At 48.2% G+C, this 15,989-nt stretch overlaps 1 protein-coding gene across 1 annotated transcript; it reads left to right on the forward strand.

The window, feature by feature from the left end:
- The first annotated feature begins 3,887 nt into the window (after positions 1-3,887).
- Positions 3,888-6,355, forward strand: CDK5R2 (cyclin dependent kinase 5 regulatory subunit 2). The gene has a single exon (XM_007086217.3). The coding sequence runs from the start codon at positions 4,038-4,040 to the stop codon at positions 5,148-5,150; it is 1,113 nt and encodes a 370-aa protein (XP_007086279.2). The 5' UTR covers positions 3,888-4,037; the 3' UTR covers positions 5,151-6,355.
- The last annotated feature ends 9,634 nt before the right edge of the window (positions 6,356-15,989 follow it).

The following is a 15,989-nucleotide window of genomic DNA, read 5'->3' on the forward strand; positions in this document are numbered from 1 at the left end:
TCACATGGATGCTGTGCACACAAAGACTGAGCCCGTCAGGCAGAAACAGACTAGGGAGAACCAGACAGTGCTGGAGCTAGAAAATGAAACAGATTCAGAGGATGAGTTTTATTTAGAGTCAGAATTGTAGAATTGGAAGAGGATTTAGGAATCATTTTTAAGTCCAATCCCCAAGATGTTATCTCCTTTCATTAATATTCATTTTTTTGTCCAATAATAAAAGTAAGATATATAGAATCCCTGCATTTTAATATGAAGGAAAGGAGGTCCAGAGAGCTGAATGACCAGAACTACCTCCTGCCTCCTGGACTATGGCCTCTCAGAAAAGGAGATAAAAGGGTAGAAGAGTCTGAGCAGTATTGCCTGGAAATGTTCCCTTAAAGATGGGGCTCATCTTCCCGGGGGTGGGGGTCAGTGAAGGGCTCATCTCTCAGGTGAAATTGGTGGTAATCCTCATCAATAAGGCTGTGTTCCTACACAGGCTAATACCCTGGTCTAAGCCCTCCAATTCTTGTTTTGAGGTCTGCAGTTCTTGCCTTAAAGAGCCTGCAGGAATAACCATTTATCTGGACAGGGCACTGTTCTAGGAAATCTACAGAGTGATGGAGACAGACAAGGAGCCTGGTCTGGGGGAGGCGGGGTTCTCATCTCTGGGAGTCTAATACAGCCAGCACTGTCCCAGAGGAGCACCCACATCCATGAGAAATGGACAGAGGAGACGTGACATACAGATACTAATACAGATAATTGAATCAATCACAGAATATAGACCCTAAACATAACCCAACTAGAAAAGTACACTTGCAGATGCGGTGGGAAAGTCACCACCCTTCTGTAAAGCCCATCTTCTCCCTGAAGTTTTTCTATTTTAGCTATACCTATTCCCCTTGGCCTCCACCCTGTAGAGACATAATCTCCTTCTCTCCTCCATAAATGTTTGTTTTTAAGTTGATTTATTTAGTTTGAGATAGAGTGAGAGCGAGAGAGTGGGGAGGGGCAGAGAGAGAGAGGGCAAGAGAGGGAATCCCAGCCAGGCTCTGAGCTGTCAGTGAGCTGGACTCTGGGCTCAAACTCATGACCATAAGATCAGGACCTGAGCTGAAATCAAGAGTCAGACGGTTAACTGACTGAGCCACCGAGGCATCCCAATGTTGTTGTTTTTTTTTTAATAACAGAAATGCTGTTGTTTTAGGATCTGTTTTGATTATTTTGTCTCCTTGTCCTTTAAAAATTCCATCCATAGGGACTCCTGAGTGGCTCAGTTAGTTAAGCATCTGACTCTTGGTTTTGGTTCAGGTCCTGATCTCTGAGTTGTGAGATTGAGCTCTCTGTCAGGCTCTGCATCGGGAGCCCAGAGCCTGCTTGGGATCCTCTCTCTCCCTCTCTCTCTGCCCCTCCCCTGCTCTCTCTCTCTCTCTCTCTCAAGATAAATAAACTTAAAAACTTTTTCATCCATATTCATTTTGCGTATCTTTGATTCAGGACTCAGAGCTCAGCCTTTAATTAACCAAGTTGTTATGTAGCAGTTGCTGTTGGGGAAAGAGTTTAGAAAGATCGACCTCAGGAAGAGCATTAGGTCCCTTCCGATCAGTCCAAAAAGGCTTCTTGAAAGAGGTGGATTTTCAAGAGTTTGTCAGAAGAAGGCGAGGTAGTAGTTTGAGGGAGGGTTCTGGCCCAGGGGTAGTTGCTCAGAGATTCAAGAGGGATAGCCAAAGGAGGAGAGTGGAAAGTGTGTGAGCCAGAGAGAGGGTCTGAGGCAGGACAAGGTGAAAAATGAGAAAGGGAGTAAGACCTTTTAAAGCATCTGTTTTGGGGACCCTGAAGCAGGGAAGAAAATTCTTGATTCTGACCCAGAGGACAATAGGAAGTCACAACCGGGCCTGGAGTGGAGGTACCATGATGGCAACATCTGTGGGTGCTGCATAGAAGATCTTGTCCTACGTGACACCAGTAATAGGCCTTGCGTCAATGAGGGACTCCCGGGAGCAGAACTGGGTGGATCCACGTGCCGCTCAGATCCACGTGTTTCTGCTAGGGCAACTCAGTCTCAGTGGGACCTGTCCTTAACTACTGGTGAGCCTACTGTTCCTTGGGTGCCAGATAAAGGCTGACTCAGAAGCCCTTATAGGAGGAAGTGGGACCAATTATAGAAGCTGAAAAGAGGGAACGCTTTTTTGCAACTAGGGGGAGAAGAAGAGGTTGGGTAGGTCATCTGGGCTGCAAAAGTATAATGATCAGATGTAAGGGAGCAGGAGAGACTCTGCTGAGAAAGTGCTCACTGGGTGCTGAGTCAGGAAGGGGGTACAAGCCTGTGTGCATATGGTGGTAAAGAGACAGGGAAATAAGACAGCCACACCATAGGCCTCCAGGAAGGTGTGAGTGAGCAGGGGCTGTGGGAGAGCAGAGAAAAGCCAGTGCCTCTGGTGGCAGAAACTGCAGCCCAAGGGGATTCTGGAACAGCCTATGTGGAACAAACCACATTCACACATACTCATACACACAAACCCTGACAGCGGTAGTCCCTGGAAGTCATTTTGGTGGTCTATGAAGAACATGGAGGTGATTCCAGGGATAATTCTGAGGATTTTGCTGAATACCTAAGCAAGGGCTTCTCTCCCCATCATACCTACCTCCAAGGCCCACTTAAGACTTCTGTGTTGGGAAGCCACAGGGAGCAAGCCTGGAGAAGAGTGGACACTGTCCCATAAAGCAGACAGAACAGACCCAGAACCAGCCTGGATGTGCAGGTAAGGCCCAGAGGGCAAGGCCTTATGGGTGCTGAGGAGGAAACAGAGAGACCCAGAGAGCAATGGGCAGGACCTAGCCTAATATCTTGCAGCTGAGAGTGGGGACAGCTCGGACATGAATGGCAGGAAGAATTTAACAACGAAAACCCATCTCAACCTGGACCCAGGGCTGGGCTGAAGGTTGGGCCAAACCCCTTGGGCTTGGGCCTCCCCTCTACACAGGAGGCGCTGTCTGCTGTCTGAGCCCGAGGAGACCAATCCATCCAATTTCTAGCATTTCCCCCAGGAACCAATCATTCATCACCCACCCAAATGTGGGATCAGGGTGTGTTGGTGAGGGAGAAGAGCACAAGAGGAGCCACCCAGGGACCAAAGCCTAGGGCCTCTCCCCACAGACTCAGCTGCAGACACTCAGGCCAGCAAACAGCAGACTCGGGAATATATATCTGAGGGTCTTGCCATCCCCAGAGCAAAGGCCCCCAAGGAGGGGATTGTGACCTGCTGGAAGGTCGGGGCCCTGCCAGCACCCCATCACAGGCAGACCAAGAATGCACCTGCTGCACTCCTCCACAACCTCCCCGGTGGTGGCTTCATGGGACAAAGGCAGGGGAGGACAGCGAAGAGATAATCTACCTATGGCCAGATTGGGGAAGCCAGAGCAGTTCGACCCAGCAGGTGCCCGGGCGCCTTAATGAAGGTACTCACTGCCCACCCTGCCCCCCCGCCCCCAACACATAATCAACAGCGGGGAGAGTCTCTTCCCACTGCTTCTCTGCTACCACGATCCAATGCATTAAAACAAGCTGACCCAGGGCCTTAGGACTTGGGGCGGGGGAGAGCAGCCAGTCCCCTCTCCCCAGCTCTGACCCTGAGGAGGCCCTTGGAACCAGGGCCACCTCCTCCTCCTTTCCCCTTTCTGGTGAAGGGAAAGGACCAGAGACAGAGGGTAGGGGGCGGGGCGGGACTTGAGATAGGCATGCGAGTTCTATTGGTCAGAGGAGCTGCCGGTCACAAGGGCAATTCGGGCGAGGATTGGCTGCGTGAGGCGGGGCGCGGCGCTGCTAAAGACCGGGCCCAAGGGGTGGGGCTGACGCTGCAGCTGGCGCAGCTCAGACCCCGAGCAACCGCCGCGGAGCAGCCAAGCAACCACCTTCCCCTGCCCGTTCCCGCGCCCGGGCCGGGGCTAGGCCCCCAACCGCCGGGTCTCCGGGGGCTGCAGTAGCGGCGGCGGCGACAGCGGCGCCGCCCGCGGTTCCCGCCGGGGCCCGGGCGCCGGCCCCGCTCTGCAGGATGGGCACGGTGCTGTCTCTATCCCCCGCCTCTTCGGCCAAGGGCCGGAGGCCCGGCGGGCTGCCCGAAGAGAAGAAGAAAGCGCCGCCCGCGGGGGACGAGGCGCTGGGGGGCTACGGGGCGCCGCCAGCAGGCAAGGGCGGCAAAGGCGAGAGCCGGCTCAAGCGGCCGTCAGTGCTCATCTCGGCGCTGACCTGGAAGCGCCTGGTGGCCGCATCTGCCAAGAAGAAGAAAGGCAGCAAGAAGGTGACGCCCAAGCCGGCATCCACGGGCCCTGACCCCCTGGTCCAGCAACGCAACCGCGAGAACCTTCTCCGCAAGGGTCGGGATCCCCCCGACGGCGGCGGCGCCACCAAGCCACTGGCGGTGCCGGTGCCCACCGTGCCCGCGGCCGCTGCCACCTGCGAGCCGCCGTCGGGGGGCAGCGGGGCCGCCCCGCCGCCGGGTTCCGGTGGGGGCAAGCCTCCACCGCCGCCACCCCCAGCCCCGCAGGCGGCGCCGCCGGTGCCTGGCGGCTCGCCGCGGCGGGTCATCGTGCAGGCGTCCACCGGCGAGCTGCTGCGCTGCCTGGGCGATTTCGTGTGCCGACGCTGCTACCGCCTCAAGGAGCTGAGCCCGGGCGAGCTGGTGGGCTGGTTCCGCGGAGTGGACCGCTCGCTGCTGCTGCAGGGCTGGCAAGACCAGGCCTTCATTACGCCCGCCAACCTGGTGTTCGTGTACCTGCTGTGCCGCGAGTCGTTGCGCGGGGATGAGCTGGCGTCGGCCGCCGAGCTGCAGGCCGCCTTCCTCACCTGCCTCTACCTCGCCTACTCCTACATGGGCAACGAGATCTCATACCCGCTCAAGCCCTTCCTCGTGGAGCCCGACAAGGAGCGCTTCTGGCAACGCTGCCTGCGCCTCATCCAGCGGCTCAGCCCCCAGATGCTGCGGCTCAACGCCGACCCCCACTTCTTCACGCAGGTCTTTCAAGACCTCAAGAACGAGGGCGAGGCCGCCGCCGGCGCCGGGGGTCCACCCAGCGGGGGCGCGCCCGCGGCCCCCTCCTCCTCCTCGGCCGCCAGGGACAGCTGCGCGACCGGAGCCAAGCACTGGACTATGAACCTGGACCGCTAAGGGATTCCCAGGGCCGCGCCCGCCCCCCACCCCCATCCCAGCCCCTGACACGCACTCGGAGCCCCCGGGACCATCAAGCCGCCGCCGCTGTTATCGCCGCTCCGCGCCGCGGCCGGAGGAGGAGCCGCCCCTGTCCCGCAGGGGAAGGTGGAGGCCAGGACGCCAGAGGCCGCGGCTCTGAATATGCTAGGCATAGGGTGGGGGATGCGCGTGGGAGGGGGAACCCCCAACCTCACCCTTTCTGTCTGCCTGTGCCCCATGTCTTCAATTCTACCTGGATCTCCTCCTTCCTTTCTGTGTGCGTCTCTAAGTCCATGTCCCTTGGTCTTGACCATTTCCCGGCCTTCTTCCTCTACCTTCATCCTCCGGTCCGCCTTCCCATCTCCCTCTCTGCCTTTCCATTTTCGGTAACTTGGGTGTGTATTTCCGTCTCCATCTTACCCCCCACCTGGCTATCTCTCGTTGCTCCCGTTTCTCTTTCTGCACCTGTGTCCCCAGCTCCCCTTCTTGTTCTCTTTTTTTCCTCCCTTCTGGCATGTGTCACCATCTTCCCTCCTGTCTGCTCCCCCCCCCCACCCCCACCTATGTCAGCTTGCATTTCTTCCCCCGACTGAGCCCTCATATCCCTCTTCCCAGACCAAAGGGACTATTAATTCTTGATTTGAACTGACTGAGGTGCGGCGAGAAACTGCAGCCCTAGGAGCCCAGACAACCACCTGGATGGTCCTTCGCCCCACCCCCACCTCCTCTTCCTACCTTTTCCAACGTGTTGCATGCCGGGAGTTGGGGGGTGGGGGAGATGCCGGCTTCAAGAGGCTGAGGTTTGGGAGCAAAATCAACCTAGGAGGCCACCCTGGCGGCGGCGGCGCCTCAGCGGAAGGATGGGAGGAGACAGAAACTCTTCTTACACTGGGGGAGGGGCACCTCCTCTTCCTTATCCTTAGGTGTTTTTGTTCCCCCCACCTTTTAATTTATTTGGTTGTTTCCAGAGGGAGGGGGGAGGGATGGGTGTTGGGCTGGGAGCTGTCTGAGGTGCTGATTTGAGGCCGGACCGGAATCCTCCCGGGAGGGTACCAGGGACTGGGTTGGGCCTGGTGCCGTGTCCAAGGTGCCAATGATGCGGGCCGACGGCGCGGGCTGCACTGTCTGTCTGTCCGTCTGTCCCGGAAAGAACTATAAAGCGCTGGAAGCGCCTGCAGATGGTTTTGCGCCGGCCTTTCTTTGGGCCCCAGGAGGGAGGGAGCGGGAGCAGGAGTGAAACTGTCACAGGCACGGCAGGAGGACCCCCACGGGCCTCGTGGGGAAGGTGGGTACCTGAGAAGTGCTACTCTTTCTGTCCCCTCGCCCCCCGCATTGGCTTCCGTTTTACAGAGAGTAAAGTAGCCAAAGGTTGAGGCCTGGTGATAAAGCTGAATCCCCTCACCCACTCCACCTCCATCCTGTCTCATCTAGCTCTTCATGAATGCATAGGCTATTTAGGGATTACGTGATGAGGACAGCAAAAGTGGTTCCCTTTACAAAGTAGTCCACTGAAGCAGAACTAGCTAGTTATGATTGCTGCTTTTCTCTTCCTCCACCTCTCCCCACTATATATACTGTCTAGAGTCCAGTCAGGCCTAAGTCTGTGCTCACCACTCTCAGGTGGGGCCTGACTGTCACACTCAGCTCCACACCCTTCTTCCAACATGCTAGGTTGTTTCAAGGCCGTTTCAGTCACACGCCCACCCAGGACAGCCTTGGGAAGTCCATCCCTGCTTAAGGTTCAAACCTGGCCCCTTATCCCCAGGGAGGCTAGGTAGGACACAGGCAGCCTGGGAGACAGGAGCCATTCTTTGGGGTTGAAAGAACAGAAGTAAGCTCTTTAGCCTGAGATTCCTGTTCCATTGCCTTCTTAGCCACGTGGCTAAGCGCCCCATTCAGTTTCATTGGCCCGAGGAGGCCTGGCTCCAGTAGAGCGCTGGCGTCTCTGACCCTAGTAGTCGCCCAGACATCAAGCAGCTGAAGTCAGAACCCCGCGAGGCCTGAAAAGACTAGGCCCGGGTTCGCTGTCCGTGGTGCTGACCGGCGCGCTTGGGCAGGGTGGGGGCTTGTAGGGGCAGGAGGAGTTACAGGCTCAGCTTCAACTAGATTTTCCGGATAATTTGGGGAGTAGGTTGTGATCTCTTCTGGTGGCGAGTTGCAGGAGTCTGGCAGGATAACCTAGGATGCCGGCTTCCATTTACCCTCCTAAGAGGACAGAGCACGACTCTCCCTCGACCTCGGCCCAGCGCCCTTGCACCCGGCCTGGAGCCGGAAATCCCCAGTCCAGATTTGTGAATCGAATTCCCGGGGGGGGGGGGGGGAGAAAAGGGAGAGCAGGCGGAAGGGAAGGCGGGAGCAGCCGCCCATTGGCTGGAATTTGGCGCAGTCAGCGCGGTGCCGTCATCTCTCCGGGTTTGGGAGGAGGGAGGGAGGAGCACTCGGGTCACCCCGCGGCTGTCGCCATAGCAACCAGACTAAGCGGGCGGGGCCACTTTCCACTCTCCCCACTCTAGCGGAGGAAACCATCCTAGTCTGCCTTATTTGGAACTAGTTAGCAAGACTACTTGGTTGGAACTTCTGCGTTAGAAGAGTATAAAGTGGGTGGGAAAGAGAGACGATAGTCTACCGAGACTCCCAAACATTCTGCTCTCTGTACTGCTCCTGAACCCATAGAAACAGCACCCTCCCTTTACTGCACACACACACACACACACACACACCCGTCCAGGAACCTGTGGTCTGGCACTTGGAGACTTAGAATGAGAAAAAAAGCCTCAATGCGTGGTGTCAAATTAAATCTCACTTTCCTTGCCATGCCCCCGAGGCATGAGACACTGCCATAATCCGATTAGGGGGTAAGCGACTGGAGGAGGATCAGCATGAATACACGGAAGAATTAGCCTCCTGGGTCAAACCTGGTCAGACTCCTGTTTTCTCTGGGAGGGGTGGTCACATGGGGGAAAGGTTCAGTCTTCTGAGAAGGCAAGGTGAGAAGGGAGAAGGTGCAGAAACAGTGTCAAGTGCCTTCTTTTTCTGCTCAGAAACGAACCTCACGACAGTGAGTCCAGGCTGAGGAGAGAAGTGCTGAAGAGGGCTCAGAATTCTAGAAAAAGCCCAGCCTGTGTGAGGGGTGGACTAAGGAAAGAATGGAGATGGAGGGTAGAAGACAAAAACCCAGATGGAGCCATGACTCAGCACTTCCCTTGGCAAAGGACCGGGGTGACTCTCCCAGCACAAGAGGAGCAGCAGAGAGGGGAGGGGAGCAGGAAAGCAAATGTGTGGATAAACAGTGATCTGGCCATTTGTTGCTTTGATATACAACCCAAAGCATACATTTTAACCCAGAAAGGAGATACATAGGCATTTACACTGATGAAGGCTCCTTCAGTCATGACATGTACACATCTCCACTGCCCACTTACTTGCCCCTCTTCCTGGAGCAGAGTACATTCTGTCCTGAGAGATATGCTTGCCTGTCCCTGGAATACCTTGGTACTTAATGGGAAAGGAGAAATGCAAAACAAAACAAAACAAAACAAAACAAAACAAAACAAAAAACTGCAGACGTGGGGGCGGGGGTTTTGGTTGTCATGGTAACTGCTTTGCCGGCCAGACAGAGTGCCCAGCAACCGGAGCATCTGGCAATATCCAAGGGGACATCCTGTGGCCTCTACCCATGGATACCCTGCCTCAGGCACCCAGATGGGCGTCTCTGGAAGATTTCTACGACAGAGGCTGCCACAGCAGCCCTTCTAGCCACACCCCCATGAGGAAAGACAGCTGACAGCCAGGTATGGAGGGCTGACCATCTTCACATGTCCCACTTTAAGTGGCACTCCTGACCCCTTTATACATGATAGACAACATTTGCTGTAAGTGGCCTCAAGACAGCAGGTGTTAACAGTTTAAGGACCTTTATTAAGACCATTACCTTCCTTCTCAGAACCTTGCTAAACACCCTACAGGAAGGTCACCTATAGCCCCAGACTACGTGTGTAAATGGGTAGAAAAATTGTTCTAGTTCAATGATGAAAGATTGGGTGCAAGATAGATAAATTGTAGGGGATAGTCTCAGGATTCAATACATTAGCTGACCTTAGTTTAATACATTGAGATTTAGAGGCAGTCTTTCTGTTGCACTTGCTGGCTGGATAGTTAACTTTTCACTCCAGCAACCTCCACCCCTATTTTTTGTTTCTTCCTTGTGTCTTCAGTTTAACCTCTTAATTCCTGCATTAACATTTTCCCAATCTAACTTAGGCTTTCATAGTCCCCCCCCCCTCAGTTTTCCCCGCTATTTCTTTAGTAATTAGCTTCTCCTAAGGTCTCTTTCTACTTGGATATATTGCCCACAGCAGTTACCCCCTCTCTTAAGATTACTCCACTTCCATTTCTTTACACCTCTTGGTCATAGTCTCCTGTGACTGATATTTAGCTTCAAGTCCATAAATCATAAAGTTTCTCTGTGTGCATTTTTATATATGACTACCTAAAAGGAAGCATTTTTATATATGACTATCTAAAAGGAAGGTGATGATAAACAATATAAATAGGGAAAGAGGTATTCCATTATAATCTTTCTACATTTAACTCCTTAAGAAAATTACATGTAATCCCAGAAAAACACAGAATATCAAGAAAGCATAAGAAAGAAGAGTAATGATGGAGGGCTTGCCCTGTCAGATATTTAAATGTATTAAAGAGCTAAGGTAGTTAAAATATATGGTACTGACATAGGAATAGACAACAGAACAAAATAGATAACCCAAAGCTAAACCCTGGCATACATGGGAATGTAATATATGATACAGGCATCATTTCAACTCCACTGGGAAAAGATGGATTAGTCAGCATATGGTTTTGTATAACTGGGTAGTCGTCTATATTAAGAAAAAAGGCCAGTCCTTCCTCATTCTTTATCCCCAAATAAATTCCAAATTGATTTTTTAATGTAAAGAAAAAAGCTATAAAATCCTTAGAAGAGGAGACAGCTTAAAAGTACCTACTAAAAATTTAAATGCACATAACTTTTAGTTAGGAATTCTGATTTCTAGTACTGACCCTAGAGAAATACTTGAATATGTGTACAAAGAGACATGACAAACATATTTTTATTGTGTTATTGTTTGGAGAGAGATAAATTAGAAACAACCTAAATATTCACCAGTGAGTTAGGGGTTAAACAAATTTTGATACAGCCATATTACCGAATACTACAGTATTCAGTTAAAAAGAATAGATTGGACTGTATGTACTGATGAAAGATGTACAAACCATGTAGTATCATTAAAAATTGCATAACAATGTATACAGTATAATATAATTTATGCAAAAGCAAAACAAAACTAAACCTTAATTTGTGTGTGTATGTGTATGTGTATAATAGAAGCTTGAGAAAAATATACATCACTCTTAATAAATGACTTCTTGGAAGAAGTGGGATTGATTTTGTCCAAAGACATTCACCTTATCTATGGAGTTTAATTTTTACAATAAAAATGTACTAGCATATTGTTTGCATAATTAGAAAGTAGTAGTTAATATACGGCAATAGTCCAATTATAATTTAAAAAAACTTGAGAAGGGGCGCCTGGGTGGCGCAGTCGGTTAAGCGTCCGACTTCAGCCAGGTCACGATCTCGCGGTCTGTGAGTTCGAGCCCCGCGTCAGGCATCTGGGCTGATGGCTCAGAGCCTGGAGCCTGTTTCCGATTCTGTGTCTCCCTCTCTCTGCCCCTCCCCCGTTCATGCTCTGTCTCTCTCTGTCCCAAAAATAAATAAAAAAAGTTGAAAAAAAAATTAAAAAAAAAATAAAAAAACTTGAGAAAATGAAGAATATTTATTAGTATTTTTACTATTGCATATGAGTTGGGTACAGAACATCTTTTTAGGCATAGACATTGAAGGAAAAGATTAATTCATCTGACTCCATTTTAGATTTTGAATGTTAGAGAAATAGAGAAATTAAAAGAACAACCACAAATAAGATTGAAAGGCAAGTGAAAAGCTGAGAGAACATATTTGTAGCAAAATATATTTTCAGTAGAAAATTAGTTAAAACTTTAAAGAGGTCATTTACACAAAAAATATAAATAATCAATAAATACATTAAAAGAGACTTCACTGTTGACCATGAAATTCAGATTAAAACAGTAATGGGAGATTGCATGTCTTATACTGACAGAGATTCTTAAAATGGAAAATGCCAACCATGATAAAAACATGAAGAGATATGCACTTTCTTGTATTGTTTTATATATATATATATATATATATATATATATATATATATACACACACACACACACACACATGTTAGTTCAGTCTCTTTGGAGAGCTATGTGGCTAGGGATCAAAATGTGAAAGGCAGAGGTGACTGAGTGGCTCGGTTGGTTAAAAGTCAACTCTTGATCCCAGCTCAGGTCTTCTGTGCTGGGCATACAGCCTACTTAAAAAAAAAAAAAAATGTAAAGGGCAGCATGTTCTTTGACCCAGCTTCACATTTCCAGAAATTTGCCCTAAGGAAATAAGTGGGAAAGGACCTGACACAAGGATGCTTATCCTAATATTGTTTATAATAATTATAAATTGGATGTAACAGTAGGAGATTAAGTATATTGTGATAAATCAGTATTTATTGGGATATTATGAACCATTAAAATGATACATCAATCTATATTCATTGACATGAAAAATGACCATGATAAAGTGAAAATATCTGGTTAAAAACAATATAATGTGGTCCAGTCCTATTTGTGTGGGAAAGAGAGACTAATCTTTAAATAGCTGTCCTCTTAATGTCATTCAGATCTTGGCTTAATGGCCACCTCTTCCTGATTAATGCATCTCAGCCTGCCCCACAGTCACCTTACTTCACATACCCTTGATTTATTTTCTTCACAGCGTTTGTCACCCCTGATAAATTTTTGTTGCTTATTTATCTTGTATCGTCTCAATAAAAGGTCTGTCTTGTTCATTGCTAGATTCCCTGCACCTAGCATAGTGCTTGGGCACACAGTAGGCAGTCAACGGGTATATACTGAATAATTCTGTGTGTGTGTGTGTGTGTGTGCAGCAACAGAGACTTTTAAGATGTTTACTAAAATATTAACGATTGCTTTCCCTAAGTAGTGGAATTTTAAATGATCAGTTTTACTCTCTTCTTAGTGTTTTTCTGAGTTTCTAGTTTGTTACAATGAATATTATTATTATTGCCTTAAAAAGAAGGAAAATCATTATGAAAGAAAAAGAGAGACAGGGAAGGAAGGAAGGAAGGAAGGAAGGAAGGCTGGAAGGAAGGAAGAAAAGAAGGAAAGAAGGAAGAAAGGAAAATTGAGGCTGAGTAGTGTCTGGCTGGCCCAGTCCCCCCCACCCCCACTCATCTCCAAAGTCTCTTCACTCCCTTTTCCTCAAGCTCTTTCCAAATCCCAAGAATTTAAGAATGTCCTTTGCTGGACAAGTAAGTCAGATACCTATCTAACACAGCAAACGTGTGTGTACACATGCAGCACATGTTTCATACATGAACACAGAGCATGGACATACACATAAACATTCTTGCAAGGATCCATTGAAGACCATTTAGGGGCTCCTGGGTGACTCAGTCAGTTGAGTCATGATTTCGGCTCAGGTCATGATCTCACTCAAGCCCCACATCAGGCTTTGTGCTGACAGCGCAGAGCCTGCTTCAGATTGTCTCCCTCTCTCTTCCTCTCCCCTGCTTTCTCTCTCTCTCTCTCTCTCAAAAATAAATAAGTATCTTTTAAAAGACCACTTAAAGAATACTCTTCTATCTTTGGCATAACTGCCATAGAAGGTCCATTATCCCTTATTCAAATAATAAACATAGGGGAAATTTTTTGCTTCACATTAACTCACTGATATCCTTTCTTTTAAAATTTATCTTATTTTTTAACGTTTATTTATTTTTGAGACAGAGAGACAGAGCATGAACAGGGGAGGGTCAAAGAGAGAGGGAGACACAGAATCTGAAACGGGTTCCAGGCTCTGAGCTGTCAGCACAGAGCCCGACACGGGGCTCGAACTCACAGACCGCGAGATCATAACCTAATCCGAAGTCTGACGCTTAACTGACTGAGCCATCCAGGCACCCCAGTTTATCTTATTTTTTTAAGTAGGCTTCATACCCAGCGTAGATTCCAACATGGGGCTTGAATTCACGACCCTGAGATCATGACCTGAACTGAGATCAAGAGTTGGTTGCTTGGGGTGCCTGGGTAGCTCAGTTTAGCATCCTTCCGACTACAGCTCAGATCATGATCTCATGGTTTGTGGATTGGAGCCCTGCATTGGGCTCTGTGCTAACAGCTCAGAGCCTGGAGCCTGCGTCTGGTTCTGTGTCTCCCTCTCCCTCTGCCGCTCACCAGCTCACACTCTGTCTCTCAAAAATGAATAAACATTAAAAAAAAAAAAAGAGTTGGTTGCTTAACCAACTGAGCCACCCAGGTGCCCCCACATTCTTGCTTTAAACAATGAGAACTAGCACAGTACCTGGCATTTAGTAGGGTCTCAAGAAATGTGAAATAGTGACAGTTTCCATGTTTGTCTTTGGTTGCCAATAAGTATACAACTATTCATTGTTGAAAGAAAGATTTCATTCTTTAATCTGTTTTGGAATTTATTTTTGTGTGTAATGAGAAGTAGAGATATAACTATATTTTCCCAAATGAATAACAAGTTGTGCCAACTTTTCAACAGTCTTCCTTTCCCTACAGTGAATGTGATCTTTATCTTTTATGAAATTTCCACATATGCATGGGTCTGTTTCAAGGCTCTACTCAGTTCCACTGGTTTACTTAACTATTTTTGTGCCAAATCACACCTTCAATAACTGCAGCTTTGCAGTAAGCTTATTGTTATTTGGCTAACATTGTCTAGGCTACTCTTAAGCATAGTCCAGAAGAACTTTAGAACCAAGCTTATATTACTTTTATAGACCAATTTGGACAGATTTGACATTTTCTGATATTGAGTCATTCTACCCAGCATCATGCTAAGTGTTCCATTTATTCAGGTCTTCTTTTTTGTTCGTTAGTGAAGATTTGTCATTTTCTTCATTTAGAGGTTTCCATGGTTTTCATTAGGTTTATCTAGGAGCATATTTTTATTGCTGTTGTAAATCTGTTATTCCCAATTCTTTTCCTTATTTTTATAGAGTTATAGGATAACCATAAGTTTTTGTATGTTAATCTTTGTATGTGACTGGATACACTAGTTTCATTAATTCTAATTGTGTTCCAGTTGGGTCTGTTGGATTTTCTAGGTCTGAAGCTGTTCTGTCTGCAAACAAGGACATTTTAATATCTTCCTTTCCAATATTTGCATATAGCATGTATCTTTTCTTATCTTATTGCATTGACTAGGACCTTTAATAGAATGTTCACTACACTTGATCTTAGCCCAAAGGCTGACAAGTGATGATAGAATGTTCACTGATGGCAGTGATCACAAGGTTAGAAGGGATAAAACAGATATATTGACCTTGTCCTTGATTTATGGGAATGCCTCTCATAGTTCACCAACTGCTTTTTTTTATTTGTCTTTTGAAACTGAATATTCTGTTTTGTGTATATTGCTATACAGTAAGTCTTCTCAACTAATTTTTTGGAAGTGGATAAAACCTTTATCAAAATAATTATTCAAATTGCCTTTTCTGAGGCATGTTGACTTACAGGGTACTGGGCATGCGCAATTTGGGGATAAAGGATGGAGTGGCTGAATATTCCCTTGCAACTCCTCCTCCCCGCCTCTACCCAGATATTTGAAGGTAGAATGAGGCGATGTACAGAGAAAAATACCAGAAGTCAGTGATTTGAGTCCCTATTCTACCATTAACTAGCTAGTGATCTAGATCAGTCATTCAACTTCTCTGAACTTCAGTTTTCTCAACCATCAGATGGAAACAAAGACTTCAGATGTCTATCTGAATTTGTGTCTTTCAAATGGCTGTAACAGGAATGACGATATTACTGTTGTTGCGGTACAACCATTGCTAAGGTAGTCAGCACTATTAATAAATATTGACAGATGGAATAAGGGACCAAGACAGAATCCAGAAAGGAGCCTGGAGCTGCTCTGATGAACTCTGCTGGCCCCTGAGGCAGTGGGGAGCTCTGGAGACCTGGACCTCCCATGAGCTATCTATAACCTGGGTGACATGTGTTTACTCCTTGCTGCAGGCAAGGGTCCAGTGGGACCCACGTGCATCTCTATGGAATGCCAGCCAGGGGATTTGCTTCAGCTGCTGGTATGTAGACACTTGTGCCAGCCAGGCCCAGTCCAGCAACATTCTTGAGTTGAGGCCTTTGGGCCAGCAGGCCAGGTCCCTCTTGAAACTCCATACTCCAGGGATCCCCTGGCCCCAGGCTGGTTGGGGTCAGCAAGGAAGAACAGCTGAACCCTGCCTCCATATTGCACCTTCTTTTTGAACAGGGATGGGGATAGGTGCACAGGGGACACTAGGCATGAAGCACCTTCAGACTGTGAGCATATGGAATTGTGTGCACACATGTGTGTGTAGATGCTTGTATAAACATCCATGCTTCAACATGAAGTGGAAATATGCTGAGATTTGCAGCAAACCTGGGCCCTGCTATTTCCTCACTGGGACCTTGAGACTTTTCTCCCCTGTCTGTCATATAGGAATTAAAGAAACTGTTGTAAATATTAGGTGAAACTATGTCTGTGGGTGTGCTTTGTAAACTGTAAAGTGAAGTACACATATAAGGTGGTCCTGAGCTTTAGATACATGGTTGCTGATATGGTCATTGCACAGATGTGTGCAAGATGGACCCAGAACT

The sequence above is a fragment of the Panthera tigris genome, chromosome C1 (assembly GCF_018350195.1).
Source record: "Panthera tigris isolate Pti1 chromosome C1, P.tigris_Pti1_mat1.1, whole genome shotgun sequence".
In the NCBI taxonomy this organism is placed as follows: domain Eukaryota; kingdom Metazoa; phylum Chordata; class Mammalia; order Carnivora; family Felidae; genus Panthera; species Panthera tigris.

What these genes read in the sequence shown, in the direction of transcription:
- CDK5R2 (XM_007086217.3), top strand. Translation starts at nt 4,038, where the DNA reads ATGGGCACGGTGCTGTCTCTATCCCCCGCCTCTTCGGCCAAGGGCCGG.